This window comes from Rattus norvegicus, chromosome 8, assembly GCF_036323735.1.
Source record: "Rattus norvegicus strain BN/NHsdMcwi chromosome 8, GRCr8, whole genome shotgun sequence".
Lineage (NCBI taxonomy): Eukaryota > Metazoa > Chordata > Mammalia > Rodentia > Muridae > Rattus > Rattus norvegicus.
Window position 1 is genome coordinate 96,531,892 of NC_086026.1, and position 22,936 is coordinate 96,554,827.

Genomic DNA, 22,936 nt, shown 5'->3' on the forward strand with positions numbered 1-22,936 from the left:
TTGGCCCGTATGTCTACCAGGGCAGAAAAGCCACAGTGCTACCTCTAGCAAGGGGCAGACAGGGGAGTCAGTGGTATTGTATCTGCCTGAAAAGCCAAAAGGGCAAGATCCTTGAAATCTTTCTAAGTTTAAAGGATTAGGGAAAAAAGAAAAGAAAAGAGAAGAAAGAGAAGAGAAGAGAAGAGAAGAGAAGAGAAGAGAAGAGAAGAGAAGAGAAGAGAAGAGAAGAGAAGAGAAGCTGTCGCCAGCTCAAAGACAGGCGGAGGATGCTCTTCCAACCTAGTCTTTATTCCATTCAGACCTTCGGCTAATGAATGAGGCTCGCCCACACCAGAAAGGAGAAATCTGTTTCACTCAATTCACAGGTTAATCTCGTCCATAAATACCCTAAGAATCCTGACTGACTAAATGTCTGGGCACCCCTGTGGCCCAGGCACCCAGTTAACTGTCACGCTCGACCTATATTTTCCAACAAGTTATCTGTTGAATCTGTGCTTGCAATGCTGTGCTGGCTACACTTTGCTGCTGTTATAAAACCACATGAACATAAGCAACATGGGAAGAAAAGGTTTATCTTACATCCAATGGCCAAGGTGAGAAGTCAAGGTGAGAACTTGGGACAGGAACTGAAGGAGAATCCATGGAGAATGCTGCTTATCAGCTTGTTTCCTCTGGCTTGCTCAGTTACTTCATACATCCCAGGCCCATGTGCCCAGGAATAGCACCCCCATCAATTAACAATCAAGAAAATGACCCACAGACATACCCAGCCAGATGGAAGCAAAAGCCCACCAGAGGTCTCTCTTCTCAGGTATGCCAAATTGATAAGCAAGATTAGCTATAACAAGTGATGAAATGCAAAATACCAACTATAAGAAGTGATTAAATACAAAATACCAATAGCACATGAGGTGTGGCCCACAATATTACAATTAAGGGAACCAAACAGGATATTTTACTAAGAAGTACACAAATTACACTAAAATAACCAATGTGGTCCCTTCAGGTGTGTTAGGCTTTCTGTTGGCTGTGATCAAACATCATGACCATAAACAACTTGGGGAGGAAAGGGTTTTTTTCACCTTACAACTGCAAGGTAACACTCTATTGATGAGGGAAGTCAGGACAAGAATCAGACAGGGGTGGAACCTGGGGGCAGGAGCTGATGCAGAGGCCATGGAGAAGTGGCTTGCTCAGCCTGCTTCCTTATAGCGCTCAGCTCAGGACCACCAGGCAAGAACGACACACCCACAATCAGCTGGGCTCTCCCACACCATGGTCAATCAAAACAATTCACCACAGGCTTGTCCCCAGGCCAATCTGGTGGGGGCATTTTCTCAGTTGAGAATTTGAAATCTCTCTTCCAAAAACAACTCTCGCTTATGTTAAAGCCTCAAAACCCAGCCAGCACAGGGCGAAAACAAAAAGGTAGCTTTGTTTAGAGGTTAAGGGGAAGAGTGTGCTGAGCAGTGACATTAAAATGAGCGGTAAATGATGACTGAGAGAGAAGCTGATGCCTGAGGTGACAGCATTGCCATGAACTTAGTGCAGAAAGATATGGCTTTTTGAGAGAGCAAACAGAAGGAAGTTGTGTTAGCTACAGGAAGCAGACCCTGCTAGGTGGGACACAGAAGCAGGAGATACACCTGTTACTTTTATACAATGAATCTATAGTGCTATTGTCAAAATATTTAGAGCCACTATTTATGTCATTATCAAACATAAGAGCAAATCCCTTTAAATAAGTATAAAGTATCAGCAAAGAAATAAAAGCAAATGCAAGTTTTAGAAGTGAGTAACACAGTAACTCAAAGTATTCACAGGGTGGGCTCAAGAGTGGAGATAAAATGGAATGAGAAGTCAGGGATGTTCATGATGAATCATTACAAACTAACTAAGCAGACAAATGAATGAAATAAAAGACTAAGAGGCCTTTTAATATTGTTCTGCATTTAGCACTTATGTCATCAGCCTTAAAATGATAGAGTGCTGTGAGTTGGCTCTTAAAGCCAGCGATGGTGGCAAGCTTTTTAATCCTTGAACTAGGGAGGCAGACAGGCATCCCTGAAGTTCACTGGTCAGCCTGACTAGCCTATCAGTGATCTCTAGGTTCAGAGGATGAGCCTGTCTCAAAGAACAAAGTGAAGAGCAAACGAAGACATACACCATACATGCAAGTATGCACATACATACACACATACACACATGTATATACATACATACAAACGAAGACATCCACCATCCATACAAGTATGCACATACATACACACATACACACATGTATGCACATACATACATACACACATACACACATGTATATACATACATACAAATGAAGACATCCTCCACACATACATGTGTGTATAAGTACACTCAGAGAAACACACGCAAAAGAAAGAAAAAAAGACTTGAAAATGTTTTAAAATTTACAAAAAAGCACTGCAAAAAGATGTAAGATTATTGAATTATGAAATTTAACAAAGCTAAGAAGGTTAACAAAAAATTCTAATTCCAAAAGCATCTATAGACAAGATTTTGAAAAACAAGCTCCACTATCCAAAGAAAAGTGATATACATATATATAATTACCTAAGTGACTACAGCTTTCTCATCACAAACAAAGGAGACCAGAAAGTAGGGTAACAATGTTTATTAATACTGAGGAAGAAAACTGATAACAGATATTTCCATACCCAGTGAAAATCTGCTTCAGAAATGAGGATAAAATAAGAACATTCTCAAAGAAAGGGAATCAAGACAGCTGGTCTCCTGCAGACCTATTCTAAAAAAAAATTTCTTGAAATGGAAGGAAAATGTCTCCTGAGGAAAACTGGGAACATCAGCAATCAAAAATAAGGATAGAAGCTGTAAATATCTGGGAACTGTATCAGATTCTCCACTCTCTCTCCTAAACTCTTTAAGAGGACTTAAAATTTTATGTCCTACCCAAACATAAAGATGTGAGTTGAACAATACATATGCAAAGAGATGTGGTCATAAGCTAAATAGACTAAAATATGATAAACATTAAAACAATGGAAAAGGATAAATCCCACAGTAAAACTCAGAGAGGACAAACATCTAATAAAATAGTAAACATAAGTCTAAACATGACAATTACATTAAATGTAAATGGTCTAAACACACAAATTAAAAGAAACTAGCAATGACTGATTAGATTACCCCAGCTTCTCACTTGTGTAGTTTTTTTCAGGCTTTAAGAACTGACACTCCACATGGTATCATTTCTTGAAGTTGTAACTTGACATTTGCAGATCCCTTAAAGCCAGCAATACCCTCATGTTGCATGTTAATTCTCAGAGGAGTCGTTGTTTTCCATTTTCCTGATCTAACAACAGAATTTTTCTTATGGTTTGGAAAGCATAAATTGCCTGAGAAATTTGAGAATGTTATTTGTTTGATATGAAGTTTATTTTTCTACTTTAAGATGCAAGATAGCAGATTTCTCCTATATGTCATATAGTAACATTCTAAGCTTTTTTAATTTAAAAGATAAAATTTAACTTTAATAATTTTAAATTTAAAAACAAAAAATTGATATATTATGTATATTTAGTTAAGTATATACATTTCATTATACATAAACTAACCATATGCATTACCCCACATACTTTTTTGTGATAAAAAAACTTTGAGAATTTAGGAAGATGTCTTCAATATGAAGGTAGCTGTATGCTACTTGGCTTATATTCATAACTATTATAACTTTATTCAAAATCGACTCCTCATGAAGAGTTCCTTTTCATATGCCTTGTTTTTTATTTAAGGGTCAGTGCTAACTGGTTTTTTTGATCTTTAGTTTTAGAGAATATTTTTGGTGGTGCCTTGCAGTACAATCCAGGTTGAGGTACAACTTACCCTGCAGTTCAGGTGGAGTTACAACACTAGAGTTCTGGAGTAATGTAATTCACAGCACATGAAGACCTTCATAACATACATGTATGTGTGTGCATTATTTTTTAATATAGATGTACTATGTCACAATCAAGTTGGAAAATATCTTTGGAGACGGATTAATTTTAAAATATTGTAATCTAGTGTAAGTTTAAGGGCCTACTGCTAATACTACACTGGAGTCCTAGGACCCTTTGGCCCTCAGATTCATCCCTAGGACTATGCATAATGGAAGCACAGGCACGAACACACAGCCCTCCCTGATACTCTCATCAGTGAAAAGTGGAGTGGGTGACCTTTCAGTATAAAAACTCTAGAACTTCCCCACTCATGATATTGAAAACCGTTTTTATTATTTTACTCCAAAGTTACCAGATTACAATAGTGAAGACTAAAGTCTGTCTTCCGTCTTCAAATTCAAAGACTCCAGGGGCCTGGAAACAGGAGGTTGATGGATGACTCAGATTATAACACCATCTGCATGGCCTCAGGAAAAATAGTGATTCTTAATATTTTCTGTATTATTCAAAACAATTATTTGTCTTAAACTGCAGTGTCTTTTCTTCCTAAACACAGGATCTGTTTGTTTTTCTTTTCCTTATAACACAGCAACCCAGGTCTTGATATGCTGGGAAGCAAGCAGCAATGAAGCAGCACTTTTCAGAAACTCGCCTTTTAGGACCGAATTAAATCCTTAGGAGAAACCCTAGTTACAACTGGATCAAAATGTATAAAATACCGAAGAGGGGTAGCACTTGGACACTCATAGAAACAATTACCTGTAACAAAGCTATCAATTAATGTTTTCCCACCACTGCATAAACAAAGTGGAAAATAATGGGAATAATTATTTTTATTGTTCATATGATTTTAATTTTTGCATAGTAGTTTATAAAGCATGATTACTGAGCACATAAAATTTCTGAAAACATAGAATTACAAGTCATCTAAATCAGAGGATATCCTGAAACCAATACATCTAAATGTGTATATATATACAATAAATATATAATTACATATATAACATATATAATATATATTTATGGCACAAATAAACATCTTAAAAACAGTTCAGGCTGTGGGGTATGTGTTCACTCCTGCAATTGTAGCACCCAGAAGGCTGAGACCGGAGTACTGCTTTGAGTCCAAGGTCAGCCTAGTCTACATGAGTTCTAGCCTCAACTACACCAAGTGGGATTCTGTCTCAAAAAGTTACGTAAGTATTTACGTGTGTGTGTATGTGTGTGTGTGTGTGTGTGTGTGTAAATGTATACATGTATGCATATGTATGTAGACATATATGTACATATGCTAAGTTCATAAATACCCTAAGTATGAAGCAGAAGTGCTTGCCAAGACCTATGACAGAATCCAATGCTACACATTTGACTATGAGCAAGTGGTAGGGTTTAGAATTCTGTATAAAGTATGAAGATCCTATATCTCTCAGGTTTGGGTTGTTGTTGTTTTTGTTATGGTTGTTGTTGTTTGTTTGACTTCGTGTCTACTGTTAAGTTTGACTTTTACCAATTTTTACTTCCTTAAGACTATCCAATAAGTAGTTAAAGTTTCACAGATTATAAAAGCCAAATTCCTAACATTTTTAACTATATTCCATTAACAATTTATGAGATTCAAAGGAACTTTAGACTTCTGTGTAAATGTGCATTAATTAGATATTATGAGATAGTTAAATTAATAGTTGTACTGTCTTAGGATATTGCCTGAGCCAACACTTTGAAAGCTCCCTGCAGTTGCTGGGGCCATGCAGGCCTTCAGTCTGAGCACTAGGAGGCAGAGGCAGGCAGGCAGGTCTCTATGTTGTAAGGTCAGCCTGGTCCACAGCCAATTCCTTCCAGGGTAGCCAAGGCTACACAAGCAGGATTTGGCTGAATAAGTAAATAAATAAAAACTGACCAAGTAATACATAAAAAATAATGTGGGGCAACTGCGTGTGTAGGAGTAAGCATTAAATGACAGTGGGGACAAGATAATTAGGAAAAGTTTCCCTAGGGAAATGATCACTAAGTCAATTAATGTCACATTAACAAACATGGAAAAAAGAAAGTCATCAAATATATTTTAAGCTAAAGGCTAAGTCAGGGAGTTAGACGAATCTAGGAAGGATAGTAAAACATTAATTTACATTTACAGAACAGGAAATGTCGCTGAAAATACTGGAATAACAGAGACTGAATCTGATGCTAAGTGGTAGAGATGCTCTCTCTTTCTCTCCCTCTCTCTCCCTCACTGTGTGTGTAGGTGCACGCTCTCTACAAGTTGTGCGTGGTTGCCTCTAGTTGTGAGCCTCCTGAGCTGGGTGCTGGCAACAGAACCCAGGTCCCTGCAAGAGCAGCAAGCACTCCTAACACTGAGCCTCTTTCCTCAGCAGTGGAAGATGTGGACATCCATATCTATATGGAAGGACGTCATGCTAACAACGTGTAAGGACAATACGGAACCACCAAGCTCCTCAGTGTGGTTAAAGCAAGTCTTCCTACAGGCCGGTAACAGGCTAGGCTGGGCTGGTATGAGAAATTTAGAGAACACGGTTCTGTTTAGCATCCCTTTGGAGTCAAGTCATCTCAAAATTAAAAAATTAAATGAAAAATCGTGTCCTAGGAACAAAGAGGACTCTTGAGTGTATGGCTGATCAAGAACATCCCAGTAACCTGCTTTCAGTGATGTTACTTCCACAGGGCATCACACGGATCCCAAGGCTGAATAAGTAAAGTCCATTCTATTGATTGTCCCAAGATGACCCAGATTTGTGATCCAATTTGATCAGCTACAGGTAGAATGTGTGAACACATTAAAACTGCACTTTTCTACCTTTGGTGTAAGATCTTTGTGACGGGGTTATTCTAAAGTTAGTTAGAATAACCTGGTTCAGGTTAACAGGAGATTCCAAACAAGGTGAATGAAGCACACCTTTGCTATGGGGTGGCCCAGCCTGCCTTCCCACTCTTAGCAAACATTTCAACCTTGACTTAAGAAAATCAAACAGGTTATACTACTCCTGTGATCCTGTCAAGGGGACCCATAATTTCATCATAAATCAGGGCAGGCAGGTAACACGTGAAAGCCACAAATGATTTTGTCACACAAAGTTTACCTTTGTTCTAGTGAAAGATAGACCTCGACTTACAGAATAATAAAGGAAGAAAAAGATTTCAAACTAGCACCTACATTTATTTTGAGGGGAAAATAGGTAGGAAAACTTAAAATTTTACACTATGTAACTATAAATAATCAAATAATCAAAGATTTGTAGAAGTCACTACAAAATAATTACAAACTCAAACTAGCTATAATGAACAGAATAATCACACGTGTTTAAGATATTATTAATGAGCACAGGTCACCTAAAACATGACTAGAGAGGAAAGCTAAGGGTCCATTTCTTAATGAAAAGGGGGGTTCATTAAAGTGATACCCTAAAAGACTTACAAGGCCTCCATGCTGACACTCATGTCATGCTGAATAAATAGGAAATCAGATATGCACTCACCCATGCACGCACGCGCGCGCGCGCGCGCACACACACACACACACACACACACACACCCCAATCTAATGACCATCCACACTGTATAAAATAAGACCTAGTTATTCACAAGAGCAAACTGATTATTTCTAAGATGTTCTCATTTAGGAGAGACCTTAGGTATGGGGTAGGAGAGGAGATATCACAGCCTCAGAAAAGGGAACTCTGATTTGGGGCATATATTGAATTTCCTTGCAATTAAAAAAAAAAAAGGACAGGTTAAAAAAATTAACTTTCCAAAAGTCAGAATTTAGAAAGAAAAATAAATAAATAAAAAGAAACGAATGGTTGTACCACCGTAACATGTAAGTTTTCCCACCTAGGCATGCATGTAGGGTTCAACAAAAAACCACCCACCATGCATCCTCAGCCTCTTTACCATGTCACCCCAGAAGCCAAGAGGTCCTGGAGCCCCACGTCTCGTGGACGGGATCCCAGGCACTCAGAGCCCATCTCTGTTCAGGCAGGACCGGTAGGACCACTTGTCTCCACAGCAGCCTCCAGTCATTGCCAGTCCAGTCACCTGGACCGGGAAGGCACGTCGCGGCTGACCTGGCCGCCCGCCTGCCACCCTCAGGGAAAACGCTCGATTCCCACACTGGTCCACCCTGCCCTTCCCGGGATGGGAGAAGGGCAGACAAAGAAGTGCGGGCCACAAGTTACATCGCAACCCGTGGTCCCGCATCGGGATGCTGAGGGACGCTGGCGCCGGCTCCGCAGTGGCCTCCCGGGTGGGACCGTCCCCTCGGTGGGACGCGGGTGCCCGCAGCCCAGCGGCGGGGCCCAGGGCGGCTCTCGGGGCCGCGGGCTCACCTTGTTGAGATGCGGGTCCCGCGTCAGCAGGTAGCCGCGCTGGTGGGTGTGTCGGCGGCGGGGGGCTCGGGGATCCATGGCCAGCACCGTGGCGGGGCGGACGCGGAGTGCGGCGGGCGGCGGCCGTGCGACGGAAGGCCCCGCGGCCGGGGGCGGGCGTGGGTGGCGAGAGGGGGTGGCGAGGCGGGAGGAGCCCGCGCCTAGCCGCGGCCGCGGCCGGGCGGCCCGCGAGAAGCGCTGAGTCACGGCGGCATCGGCCGAGCCGCCGTGCGAGGAGGCGGGGGCGGGGCGCCGGCCAAGCTGGTGAGCGCCGAGCGTGCGACCTGGGCACCGACGGGTGAGGGGCGGGCCGCCTCGCTTCCTCCGCTCGTCCACTGTCCTCCCCTAACCCCAACGTCCTGGATGCCAGCCATGCCCCAGGGGCCTGATGCAGGAGGGGATCAACTTTGACCCAGAATGCCCAGGCCTCGATGGCACTGGGCGATAGGGCGGGCGACTCCTCGCCTGTTTCTGAATAGTATCTGAGGGGAATTGTGTTCGAACGTGGTAAGAAAAAGGTGTTAGAGGGCACAGGTCCAGTGGCCAGTCCTATTGAGCTTAAGAACAATTTTCCTGAGCGTTCTGGAAACCAAGATGTTAATTTTTGCAAGATGATGTATGGTTTCTTCTCTGATGACAGAGGGTCAGAATAACAGGTCTTCCAGTACTGAAACCCAGTGGTTGTATTATTGATATTTATACTTGAAGATCCAAGGACTGGAGAAATAAATCCTATGTCTCCCAAGGATGTCTGATTAAAACAAAACAATACAGCCAAGCAGCCTTCAGACAACAAAGCCCTTTCTTTTCAGTTAAGTCGCACGGCCAAATTCTATGGTGTTCATCTAGACACTGCGGAACAATTTGGGGGTTAAATATTGCCTAGATACCTGAGAAATAATTTCTAATTATTTTACTTGAGCCCATCAGTACAGCTATAGCTTCTGGGCTATGCTTGAATTCAGAAGTTTCTTTGGCCTGGTTTTTTAATTATCAAGTTATTTTACAGAAAGCATTATATTAGCATCCCACAGTTCTTCAAAAGCACTTCTTGCACTTAACATGACACCTTTCATTGTGAATTTTATAACCCATGAATAATTTACCTCATAACATCTGAGAAGCTGTACTTTACAAAACTCCCTCTCCTAAATTACATGAGGCACATTACAATTGCAGACCTGGAAGATACAAACTTCCAGGAGAAACAAGTTTCAACAGTTTTAGTAATTTTTACGACTTAAATTTAGAGATGTTGCTTGTCCATTCTTGTGGGACTTAAGGCATATAGCCAAGAACACCAATAATGAATAAACCCAAAGACCATGTGGCCTCTTCCTCCAAGCCAACACTACTACTAAGGGATTACAGAAACCTCCAGGACCTGCAAAACTTCGAGCTTTCAACTGGTGTGTTTACTTGTTCTCTGACAGTTCCAGTCATCTTGAATGGTGAGCCGCCCAAGGAGCTATTTTGTACAGTCACGGAAAAAAAAAGTCTAAAAAGAACCTGTTGCAAGTATTGACTAGAATACCAAACTTTTCACTCCTTTTAATTCTTTGTAAAATTAGATTTTATTGCCAAAAACATAGAAAGACAAGCACATAGTTTTAAAAAAAAAAAACCCAAACCAACAACAACCCCCTTTGCTTTCGTTACCTTGTAAGAAACTGGAACTAGGGTTTCAATGTCGCCCAGTAAATAATTGATAATGTAAAGAATGTTAAAAGCGGGAGGAGGTGCTGAAGAGACAGTTCAACAGCTAAAAACACTTGACGCTCTACTGCAGAGGACCCAAGTCCAGTTCCCAAGGCCAAAGTGATACATGGCTTACAACCACCTGTACCTCTAGCTCCAGGGGATCTGACACCCTCTTCTGCCCTCCTCGACGCTGCATGCACGGAGCAAGCATACACACACACACACACAGAGAGAGAGAGAGAGAGAGAGAGAGAGAGAGAGAGAGAGAGAGAGAGAGAGAGAGAGAGACTTACACGCAGAAAATAAATCTTAAAACACAAAAGGAATGTTGACAGTAGAGGCTGGAGATGTGGCTCCTGGTAAAGCACTTGTTTAAGCATGAGTGAACTTCTTGGTTTGACCTCCAGTACGTTCATCTATCTCTTAATATATTCAAAATGTTTTCTGAATACACACTATATACTAAACTTCAGATGGGGTTACCAGCACATAAACATTAGCTTGGGCGGGGGGCGTCAATATACAAGAAAAGATAAAAATAATCACAAGATCTAAACTATGGAAAAAGAATAGAGTATATTTCAGCAATTAGCAATAGTTTCCCTCTTTTATTTGTTTTGTGGTGTTTGTTTGTCCTGTTGGTTGATTGGTTGGTTGGTTGGCTAGTTGGTTTAGTTTTTGTTTTTTTCAAGACAGAGTTCCTCTGTGTAGCCCACTCTGAAAACCAGGCTGACCTCATTCTCGGAGATCGGTCTGCCTCTGTCCCCTGAGGGCTGAGATTAAAGATATCTGCCACTGGCCATATGAAGTCTCGTTTTAAAATAATGCTTTTAATAATTTTTGACATGATGTTTTCTATTTAAGTACTTAAAAATATCTCTGGTTGGAAGCATTGTCTTAGGGGTAACTAAAAAAATATTCCACCAATAATGTGCCAGTTCACTTCACATATGTATATGTATAGCAAACTTGTCCCCCACTGAGGCAGTCCTAGAAATATTCCATCAACACGAAATGGGAAACTACTGGTTTAGATATGTAATAGCTGACATGCTTGTACAAAATGCATCAAAACTATTAGTTCCGAATCCACACTCTACAATCACATTTCCTTGGCTTATTCTAGCTCATTCATCCCCAGTTTGTCTCCCCTCGGATGCTTTACTTTCTTCAATAATAAGAACTGTGCATTTGTCAAGTGACCCTCCCTCCCTCCTCCCTTTCTGTCTGTCTCCCTCCCTTCTCTCTCTCTCCCTCTCCCCCCCCTCTCTGTCTTAAATCAAGGGAGAGTGGGAACACAGTGGGTGTATGTGTCATGTCCCTCCCCACCCTCTCCCCCCAAGCCCCACTGCTGCATGTATGTACATCAATATGAGGTTGTGTTTCCCTCATTTGGGTTGGCAAATTGAGAGTGGAACAGATGGGCTCCGGGAATGATCATGGTGTTTTCCCTGCCAGGTAAGTCTTTAATCGAACTTTGAAAAAGAAGACGTTATCATCTGCCACTACAAAAAAAATTAATTTGGACGATATATGTTTTGCTTCGTTTCCCTAGTATAGCAGTCTCCTTGAATAGCCAAAGTTGGCCTGGAACTCGTGATTCCTCTGCCTCCACCTCTCAAGTATTGGGATTGCAGGTGTAAACCACCAAGCCTGGCTTCTAAATGTTTTAAGAGTACCAATTTTACTTACAGTTTTAGGAGTTAAAACCTTTTGTGTTATAAAGCAGGACTAGGGGTTGGGGATTTAGCTCAGTGGTAGAGCGCTTGCCTAGCAAGCACAAGGCCCTGGGTTCAGTCCTCAGCTCCAAAAAAAAAAAAAAAAAAAAAAAAAAAAAAAAAAAAAAAAAAGCAGGATTAACTGACTTAATAAGGTTAAATATTAACCTTGTATAATTGATAATATTATGCTCAATTCTTCTGTTTCTATTAAATTCTCTCTTATAATAAACTAAATGGTTTTGGGGGAAAAAAGTGAAACCCCTATTTTTTCTTTTTAATTGGCAGAGAAAGGTGCTTGAAAAAAGATCCGGGGAAATTTTTTTGGTTTGGTTTGGTTTGGTTTGGTTTGGTTTGGTTTGGTTTGGTTTGGTTTGATTTGGTTTGTTTGGTTTGGTTTGGTTTTACCAGATATCACATAGCTTCTCCAGCATGTAATTTATCTATCTAGGTCTAAGGTCAGCTATCTATGAACTGTATGCTAAAGTTTGCATTGCCTTCTCTAGGCTGAAGAGCATGAGAGCCGTTCTGTCTACAGGAATGAGAAAGTGTCTCTTCATTATGGAAAAGTGGTAAAGCATAGAGAGTCTTCTAATAGCGTGCAGAACATGCTTTATTGCTCTGTAACAACGCCTCAACCACAGCAGTCACTCTTGTTCTCCTGTAGCTTCTGTGCATGCTTATTTGGAGGACAGCCTTGGCTTCTCTCTGCTGGCCAAGGTTTTCACATGGCTGCAGTGAGAGTGGTTGACATGCCTCTATAGTCCCAGCTACTCAGAAGGCAGGATTGCTTGAAGCAGGAGTTATCAAGCTAGCCTAGGGAGCATAGTGAGAAAGAGCTTATCTCGAGGTAGAGAGGAAAGAGAAGAGGAGGAGGGGGAAATCAGAAGGAGTTGGGTCCAACTGGGTTTGGCATATACCCACGTATATATACCCTATTTGTCTCTGTATCTGCTTCAGAGAGTCTCGAGGTCCCTTCATACCTAGCTCCTCCTCATGGGTTGATTTGCACATTATTGCGTCTCAAGCACTAACAGACAACGAGATAGAATGTGTCCTGTATTGGTGAAGAGCATTATTCCAGAGTGCGGGTTAGACAGTGCTGTTCCCCAGGATGACCTGGCCTTTGCAGCCACGGATTTCCAGTCCTCTCTTAATCCAAACTGTCACAGAAAGCCACCCCAACTGGAGGAAACTCAAATTCACATCGTGAGTGTGTTTGTTGGGGAAGCTATTGAAGCTGCTTTGAAAATAATATCATCCATTGAGAACTATGAAGCACTCTTTAATGGTTCCCACCACTAGCTCACCTAATATATGTAGTGGGTAATATGCTTGCCATACACAGACAAGAATATAAAATGTGTATAAGTGAACAAGTTGAGAAGAACGGAGATCAGTAAACTGATTTAAAGAGTGTATATACCAGACTAGTAACGTGCCATAGCTCATGAGGACCTGAGTCAATTCCTAAAAGCCAGGCTTAGAGCATGTACTTGTAATCCCAGCACTAGGACAGCAGAAATGAGTGAACATCCTGGGTTCCCTGGACAACTAGCTTAAGCCTAATCAACAAGTTCCAGGTCACTGAGTCTTGTCTTAACAAGGGGACAGCTCCTGAAGAACAACATACGAGGTGACCTCTGATCTCCACACCACACTTACACACATATATACATATGAACACACACACACAAAGTATATTATCATAATTCAGTTCAGATCCAGACTTAAACCCTTCAGTATATCTGTTGCCATAGTTACCACGGATAACTGTGATGAGGAGGAGGTTTCAAAGTGGCTTCCAAATTGCTTTCATTGTGCATTACTTAGATATGTTTTCTTTAAATTTTTTTTTTAAAAGTAGGAATCTCTTAAGAATATGTTAAGACTCAGCCACCATGTGAAATTAGCCATCATACACTGCTCTGCAATGTGCCTTAAGTATCATAGTCAGATTACTAAATTATGCTAATTTCATAGAAGTTAACAAGAAGACATGAAAGAATTACATATTTGAAACAAAAGATGTCTGGGAAACGTGTATTGCTTAGCTGTGACAACATATAATAATTAACAATATTAAAAATAATGTCAGAAGCTGAATGATCATGGGTAGAGGACTTCTTTTAATTTAGAAAAATATGCCACAAGAATTTTAACAGTATATTTCATTTTATAATTCTTCAATGTTTGAGGCTTACATAAAAGGCATATATTGTTTACTATGCAGGGAAAACATCTGTAGCATACTTGGTACTGGGGATTTGATCCAGGTATTATTCTGTAAGGTTTTAGGACCGCAGCCCTGTCTCTCATTTCTGAGACAGTTGAGGCTGTGGAACAGGAGACCATTTCATCAGCATCACGGATAGTGGAAACTCCTGACAGCTTGGCAGGAGGCACTGAGCGAGCCACATGTTAGTCTAAGATGGACTGGATACATTTCATAACGCCTCTCTGTGCCAAATACCTGTGCAGAGCCACCCTGCTCGCCCTACTGTGAAGTAACTAGATTCAAAACAAACACGAATGATCTCAAGATAAAAAAAAAATTGAAGCTAAAGAACTTTGTCGAAATGTTAAACTTTTCAAAATAAACAATATAGATCAAACTTACCATTTAACCTTCATTCATCTAAGAAACAGATTATCCTGTAGTTTAACTAATGTATGACTGACCTTCAAATACAGCTTGATGTTGAGCTCGAAGTAATCATCTTATGTAGATTCCTACTTCTCGGTATATCTGTATTCTGAACATCTAAATATTAGAGAAAGCCCACATATGATTTGTTTTCAAATCAAGGTTTCAGAAAACACAAAAACTTGCTAAAGTTTTAAAATTTCTTCTTAGAACAAGAAGCAAATTACTGCTTTTAAACTGGCATTCTTTTTATCACTCTGTTGACCTATTTGCCTTCTTATTTCAAGTTTTTTTTTCTTAATAATTAGGAAAAAAATCTTCATGGGCAGAAGAGTCTTATTAAATTACTTTTTTTTTTTTTTACTGTGAGTAATCTTAATAGAATATTGTCTCTTCTGGAAGCCACCTCATAACATAAACTTCATTAACTCAGAGCCCAGGGGTTATATCTAGTGGTTAACATCCCCGGGCCCACAGAAATAGAAGTAAGCCAGTATTAAGTACCAGCCCCCTCTGTAATGCCACCAAAAGCTTACTTAGCTTTCAAGCGGAGTCTTCCGAAGGCTCTGTGGGTGTGACTGCAGAACTCCAGACCCTCTGGCTTCTGGCAGGGGCAGTGTGTTGAGGAAAACTGTGCTGGGAAGGTTAGACAAGAGATTCATTCACAGTAGATGAAGAGACCTGAGAGACAGCACGTAGGCCAGAGGAGAACTGGGAAGTGTTAAAATAAATCTTGCCATAGTGAAAACATCAGGGTCAAGCTATTCTTTTGAAGACAAACTTTTTGAAGGGGAACTTAGAGAATCTTTAGACAGGGCAAAAAACAAAAAAAGTCAATTTTAATTGGTAAGAAAGTTATTAAGTTATTTTGTGGTTTTGAAATAACCAGGCTTGGGTCCTTGTTTTCCCTAAGAATTCATTTAGTCTTTCAAGACTTCCCAAGAGGCCTGGAATTTAAACAGATAGAGGAATCTTTATGTGTAATTGTTTACAGTCAGCCTATTTATACTGAGATGTGAAGATATGTATCCTTTGCCTGATGCCAGAAAAAGTGGAGTCAGTAATACCTACCCTGAGCTCCCCCTCTCTCACCCACCCACACAGCAGGCTGTTTACCTTTCCTGGCTAATGGAGCCGGTGGGATGTTCCCAGTGCATTTCCCTCCTTCTGTGCGGAAGCTGCTCTGTCATGCAGGTAATGAGGCCAATGAGGCTGAGAGAACAGAGACCCTGCTGTGACATTATCACCATGGCCTTACGCTGACTGGAACTGAGTTTTCTCTCTACTCACTGGCCTTTCTTCCCTTTCCTTTCTTCCTACTTTAACCCTGATACAAGGGGTAGTGTGTGTCTGTGTCTGTGTCTGTGTCTGTGTCTGTGTCTGTGTCTGTGTCTGTGTCTGTGTCTGTGTCTGTGTCTGTGTCTGTGTCTGTGTCTGTGTCTGTGTCTGTGTCTGTATGTGTAGAAACAAAAGACTATGCTGAGCAGAAAAGGGTAGAAACTTCCAGAACACAGGCAAAGTTGGGCCCAAATATAAAAATATTGTGTTCAAAACTCTCTAATTGTTAAAAATCAACTCTTAACGGCTCTAGGGTTGCCAGAGAAAACTTGAAAGGCTTTACAGGTCAGAGGTGGGCATAGCAGCACACACCTTTGATCGGAACATTGAGGATGCAGAGGCAGGCAGAGCTCTGTGAGCTCAAGGCCAACCTGGTCTACATATGAGTTTCATTAGTTACTTAAAATTAATTAACTAATTTTAATTAATTAAAAATAAAAGTCATACAGATCAAATTCTACAGCCTTTAATCCATACTTTCCTCATTCATATTCACCCTCACTAGCTACAGAGAAACTGATAGGTAATTATTTTAAAGTAAATGTTACTTAATACCAATAGCAAGTTACCTGGACATAATTATACATAGTTCTTATGGAAATCTTGCTATAATACCTGTTGACGAGATACTACACCTAACTCACAAAGCGAAAGTAGACCAGTACTGTACTGACTGGTTTTGTGTGTCAATTTGACACAAGCTGCAGTTATCACAGAGAAAGGAGCCTCCCTTAAAGAAATGCCTCCGTGAGACCCAGCTGAAAGGCATTTTCTCAATTAGTGATCAAGCCGGGAGGGCCCAGCCCTTTGTGGGTGATGCCATCCTGGGCTGGTAGTTTTGGGTTCTATAAGAAAGCAAGCCGGGGGGGCTGGGGATTTAGCTCAGTGGTAGAGCGCTTACCTAGGAAGCGCAAGGCCCTGGGTTCGGTCCCCAGCTCCGAAAAAAAGAACCAAAAAAAAAAAAAAAAAAAAAAAAAAAAGAAAGCAAGCCGGGGGAAGCAAGCCAGTAACATCCCTCCACGGCCTTTGCATCAGCTCCTGCTTCCTCTGCATCAGCTCCTGCTTCCTCTGCATCAGCTCCTGCTTCCTAACCTGATTGAGTTCCAGTCCTGACTTCCTTTGGTGATGAACAGCAATGTAGAAGTGTAAGCTGAATAAACCCTTTCCTCCCCAACTTGCTTCTTGGTCCTGATGTTTGTGCAGGAATACAAACCCTGACTAAGACACATAGTTTTTTTTTATATATAAGTAGACCCACACAGACAAAAAAGTAAAAGGAAACAAATAATTAAGGCACAGGACTTTCATAAGGGTTTCTGGGCAACTGAAGATCAATAGAAAGGGACTGCATAATACTGGAGTCCCCTCCCTTAATGGTCCTGTCTCTGCATGTACCCTGCTCCAGGGCTCCTCCCCTCTGTGACCAGAATACACACCTATTTTTCTAGAATTCAACGCTTTTAAACACTGTCAAGGTGTTTCTTTCCTCGGTGACACAGTTTAGTAGGGTTTAAATTCCTTTTGTTTCTTAGTTCCGCTAAAATTTTAGAGCCTCTGATTTCATACAGAAGGAAGAATCCTCAGCAAGCTACACCACAAGTTGAAATCTCCCCAGAGACTCCCTTTAGGGGTAGATAAACAACTGCCCCTAGAGGTTTATAGGTGTGGCTGCTGTGCCACCAGTGTGTCAGTAGGTGGCTGAGAGGAGAGAGGCTACCTCTCTGCCTGGTGTTCTGACCTGTAAACATCGGAATGATTAGTAGCTGTCTTAGTTTGGGTTTTACTGCTGTGAAGAGAGACACTATGACCTAGGCAGTTTTGTTTTGTTTTTTTAAGATTTATTTATTTATTCCATGTATATGAGTACACTGTCACTGTCTTTAGACAGACCAGAAGAGGGCATTGGATCCCATTACAGATGGTTTGTGAGCCACCATGTGGTTGCTGGGAATTGAACTCAGGTCCTTTGGAAGAACAGTCAGTGCTCTTAACCACTGAGCCATCTCTCCAGCCCTGAAGGCAGTTCTTATAAAGGACAACATTTAATTGGGACTGGCTTAAAGGTTCAAAGGTTCAATTTATTATCAAGGCAGGATTATGGCAGCATTCAGGCAGGCATGGTACGGGAGGAGCTCAGAGTTCTATATCTTGTTTTGAAGGCAAACAGGAGAAGACTGGCTTCCAGGGAGCCTGGATGAGGGTCTTAAAGCCCATACCCCCAGTGACACACTTCCTCCAACAGGACCACACCTCCTAATAGTGCCACTCCCTGGGCCAACCATATTCAAACCACCACAGTGTCCTAACATTCCCTGAAAAAAAGCAAGCCTGAGATGGCCACCAGCCCAGTGCCAGGGAGCCTGACAGGGCTACCTGTCTGATGCTACCACACTGGTTCTGGGCTGGAGTTGAGCCTGAGACAGACACTCATGCAGGCCCATGCTGGAGCAAGCCAGAGGGGGCCCAGACAGGGAACTAGCCTAAGATGACTACAAGTCTGTCATTGCATAAACCTGAGCATGCCTGAGATGACCCCTGCCCAGTGCCATAATGCACAAACTGGGCATAGCACACCACACCTGAGATCATTCCTGAGCTGACCAGAGACACTCAGAGACCCTGGGTACCACTAAGAGGACCAAGTAAGTGGTAGAGAAATGGAAGAGAAAGAAACAGAAGGATGTGAGAGAGGCAAACCTCGTGATTCAGGTAGTAAGGAACAGTCTGATATGAGTAGCCTGTGATGTCACCAGGAATCATGGTGGGATCCATGCCACTGGAGCCATGCTAGGTCCATGGCCCTGCAGCAGCAGCAGGGGTCTGTTACTACCATAGGCCAGGCAGATGTCCCTGGTCTGGACTGCTGCCTGGGACATGTTATGTCTGAACGCTATGCTGAACTGACCCTATTCTTCCCTGAGCATCATGGGAGAGCTGGCCCCAGGGGCTTAAGAGCAGGTGAGCTGACCCTGGCCCTAACCAACTGTAGTACTTGGGAGAGTGGCTCAGAACATTGCAGAAGTTGCAAGTGAGCCAGTACAAGAAGATGAGCGGGAGAGCTAGCCCTGCCACTCCTATGTAGTGGCATAGACAAGACAGATACCCTCCTCCTCACTTGCACCTTTGGCAGACAGGAGATCTGGCGGTGGGGTCATGAGATCAGGAAAGCTGACCTTACCAACTGTAACACTTAGGAGAGCGAGCGAGCAGGCCACAGGGGCATGAGCATGGGAGAACTAGCCCATCACTTGTTGCTGGGCAGTGACATGGGTGAGGGACTGATGCTCCCCCCTCATCCCTTGTAACCTATATCAGGCAGGAGAGCTGGTCCTGAGGTCATCAGAGTAGGATAGCTGACCCTGCCCCTAACCTCCTGCAGCACTAGGGAGAGCAGGGAGAGCAGGACCTGCACTTTGCCTGGGCCGCACAGAAGAACATGGAGGTTGCAGGTGAGTCAGCCCCAAGGGCATGAGCACAGGAAAGCCAACCATGCTTCTTAAGTGCCATGAGAAGACTGAGGTGAGGAAGAGATGCCCTCCTCCCCTCCCTTGTCCCCCACCACCTATAGCAGGTAGGAGAGCTGGCTCTGGGATCAAGTGAGTGGGAGAACTGGCCATGTCCCTCAACGGTTGCAACACTCAGGAGAGAGGGCCCTGCACCTCATCTGGGCAGCAGGGTAGAACTGGCTCTGGTTGCAGGGTGGGAGTCTAGAGGATGGGGGCTGGGAAGGGGTTGCTGATGAGCTAGCCCGGAGGGTGTGAGAGTGAAAGCAGATGGGCTGACCAGCTCAGATACCTTTCAGACCCTGACTTGGCTTTCAGTTGGCCCACCCCGACATCTACTCATCAATGAACTGCTGGGTTTCATAAAGGGGCCAGTCCTACAGATCCCAAACTACAGTATCTCCATGACGTAGGGCACCAACAGACTAGCTAAGAGGAGTCCCAGTGAGCTTCCAGTATCGATAGAGTAGCAGAAATCAGAGGCCTTATACCAGACCACTGAGTCATTGCAACGAGCATTTGCAAGCAAAGAAGTACCGGTATGCTGTGGGACACACTATGACACACTACTAATTCCAAAATCGTATTTTTTTTCCTCAGTTGTGGGAGAAGTTGCAGGATGGGAGGTGGGTATGACAGGAGGGAAGGGAGATTGGTGTGCATGATGTGAAATTTATAAAGAACCATCAAAAAGTTAACAAAAAAAGAGAGAAAGAAAGAAAGAAGGAAGGAAAACAGATAGACAAATATTCTACCATCCCACATCAATTTTGCACGGCCATGATGCTATTTAAAAAATAAAAAACTGTAGGAGGAAAAAGATTGTCAGAGGGGCTGGTGGGTCAGATGGGCACTGCTCTTCTACAGGACACTGCTTCCACTGCCAGCCCCCGGTGCCTCACAAGCAATGATAGCCCCAGGGCTTCAATGCCTGAGGCCTCCGCAACACCAGCACACCTATGCCCGGACCCACTCACACACTCATAATTCTTTTTAGAAAGAAGTATCCTAAAAGTTCAAAAATAATGTCTTAAAGAAGGTTGCTAGCCAAGAAATTCGATTTTTAAAACTATTTATGTTTAATTATGTGTATCACGGACGCATAAGGACCAGAATTGAGATCATCAGAATCACACATAAATGCCAGTTAAGCATGGTAGCGCTCATGTGACTCCATCCTGGGAGAATATATATATATATATATATATATATATATATATATATATACATATATATATAATTTTATGATAGATAATGTAATAACTTGCTTCTTACAAATAAATTATAACTAAGAGCTCTCACATTGTTTTCTAAAAACTTGGAACACATACACACACTACTCGATCCTTTTCACAATGTCTCCCTCCCTTCTAGCCGAGGTCAGAAATTTTCAACCACACGTTTGTGTGTGTGTGTGGGGGGGGGCGGGGGTTGATACCAAAACTTGATGTTTGTGCACATTTTTCTATATAGAAAGTTAAGAGTTATCATGAATCCATGCCGTAAGTAATAGGAACTTGGGCCCTGAACTCTCAAGGCTTCATGAATGTCCTTCATGGAGCCAAATATCAAGCAAAATTTATTGAATTCACCTTCAAATCATCCATTAATTTCATCAGTGCAACTAGTGTTGAGCTCCATTTGTCAGCTAGTAAAGGATTACTGAGTTTCTACTAGGTGCTTATCCCCATCCTATATGATGGCAATGTGTGTCCCATCCTCAAAAGCCTGCCATTCCTGGGAAGGGAGAACAAATAAAGAGAACAGCGTGTACAGTATCCAGTGTAAGGTGTGGAGAAAATAACTGCGAGGATGCACTGGACTACTAGAACTGCATTTGAGATATACAGTTCACCTTAATTTACCCCTTCTGATCTTGCACAAAGCCTTTTAACATGAGCAAAGTACACTTTGTCCAGTCCAGTCAATATTTATTAAGCACCTAATATGGGCTTGTCACGATGCGCAATGCTGGGGAAGGCAGAGATAAATGTGTTGCTGTTGGAAATTATTGGCTGGGCTTAGAAGCTATCATTTTCTGTAGGATTCCCTCAGGACTGGGTTAGGGGGAGGTTTCCCATCTTTGATCACTCTAAGATAGGATTATCTTTATTTATACATATGGGTAGTTTTGCCTACAAGTATGTCTGTGTACATGTGTATGCCTTGTGCCCATGTATGTCAAAAAAGGGCATTAGATCTCCTATTCCCTAAAACTGGACACATAGGCAGTTATTAGTTATCCTGTGAAATTTGTGAGATGTGAGATTTGGACCATGATCCTCTTCAAGAACAACAAATGCTTTTTAACTATGAAGCTGGACCTCTGACCCCAAGGTGGACACATTTCTACTGCATCTGTCTCTTTTCTACTTTGTTGTGAACTCACTAAAAGAAAAGCCTGAGTCCCAGGTGCTACTGAGAGTTCTCTATGTGACTGTTGACTCTGTTTTTGTGAATTGGCTAACTGAAGAGACCATGCTTGCCCCAGGGTCTTCTCTAACCAAGACTAAATAGCAAGAAATTAACTAGAATTTTCCTCTCTTTTAGATCTAGTGTTAGTTACTTTACGAATTGTTGTGCCACAATCCTGACAGAAGCAGTTTATGTAAGGAAGAGTATTTTGTCTCATGATGGTAGTGTTCATTGTGATGGAGAAGGTCTAGAGGCAGGAGCCTGAGGCAGCTGGTCATGTGGAATCTGCAATCAGGAGGCAGAAAGCAATGGATGTGAAGAAGCCTCGTGCACAGCTGGCTGCTTCCTCCTTTGACTCCAGGACCTCAGCCCATGGAAGACTTCCATCCACATTCAGGGACTATCTTCCTACCTCAACCAACCTACCCTCGAAACATTCTCACAAATGTCTCCAGAAGTTTGTCTCCTCGGTGATTGTAGATGTGGAGTTTTCCTTAGCCGTCACAGAGATTGTTTCAAACTGACAATATTGGAACCAGTTCCAGTCTCCATCAGAATCAGTGAGCGCTGTTGGTATGAGACCCGATCTGATATAAGGAATGTCTTCATCATGTCCATTCTTTGGAAGGCAAACCACGTAGCATTTTATCAGCCAAGAATCATTCTTCTCGAACCTCTCCCTTTTCCAGTCTTGAGTATCTGCCAGCCCCCACCCTGCTGTGCTCTAGTTTTCAAGTTACCCACAGAAAGCTGGGAAAGAGAGAAAAGGGGACTTTTATTAAGGTTTGACCCTTGCTTTTGCCTACTTTGCTGGCAAATTATAGGGAAAAAAAAGACCCACTGATTAGGTTTTAAACTAAATCTCACTCTCTTGCTTACTCATTCACCAAGGAAGTAAAAAGACAGATAAGAAATTAAAGTTGATGCAAGCATCCCAAGGTCAATGGTTGTATTTTATCCAAATAATTATATCATGTAACACTGAAACAAGGACTAACTCTCTGCCCACACCCACTGACATTTGGCTGCGGTGGAGGAGGGGAAGTGTTCTCAATTTCTCTCAAAGGCAAGTGCTTTCCCACACTTAGAAATGCATCCTCGGTGCTCCGAGTGTTGGTTTTATGCCAAGAGTCAAAGTTTTCACTCTAAACACTTTTATTTAGTTTGCCCATTTTACAGTCATATAAAATAATAACTAAAGTTATGAATTACACGGAGACAGATCAAAGAGCTAGTATAGTAGAGGAGAGAATTAAATTCAAAACTTTCCACTGACTATTGAATCTATCGTAATAAATTA

General features: G+C 42.1%; 1 protein-coding gene and 1 non-coding gene across 2 annotated transcripts in view; one reads left to right on the forward strand and one right to left on the reverse strand.

Moving 5' to 3' along the window:
- Positions 1 to 8,353, reverse strand: part of Me1 (malic enzyme 1) — a 111,188-nt gene extending 102,835 nt beyond the window's left edge. Inside the window, exon 1 of the mRNA NM_012600.3 lies at positions 8,276 to 8,353. Coding sequence (NP_036732.3) covers positions 8,276 to 8,353 — 78 coding nt within the window. The remainder of the gene's footprint in view (positions 1 to 8,275) is intronic.
- Positions 8,354 to 17,359: 9,006 nt separating this feature from the next.
- Positions 17,360 to 17,489, forward strand: LOC120094502 (small nucleolar RNA SNORA17). The gene has a single exon (XR_005488807.1). It is a non-coding gene; the product is annotated as a small nucleolar RNA SNORA17 (small nucleolar RNA).
- Positions 17,490 to 22,936: the final 5,447 nt, after the last annotated feature.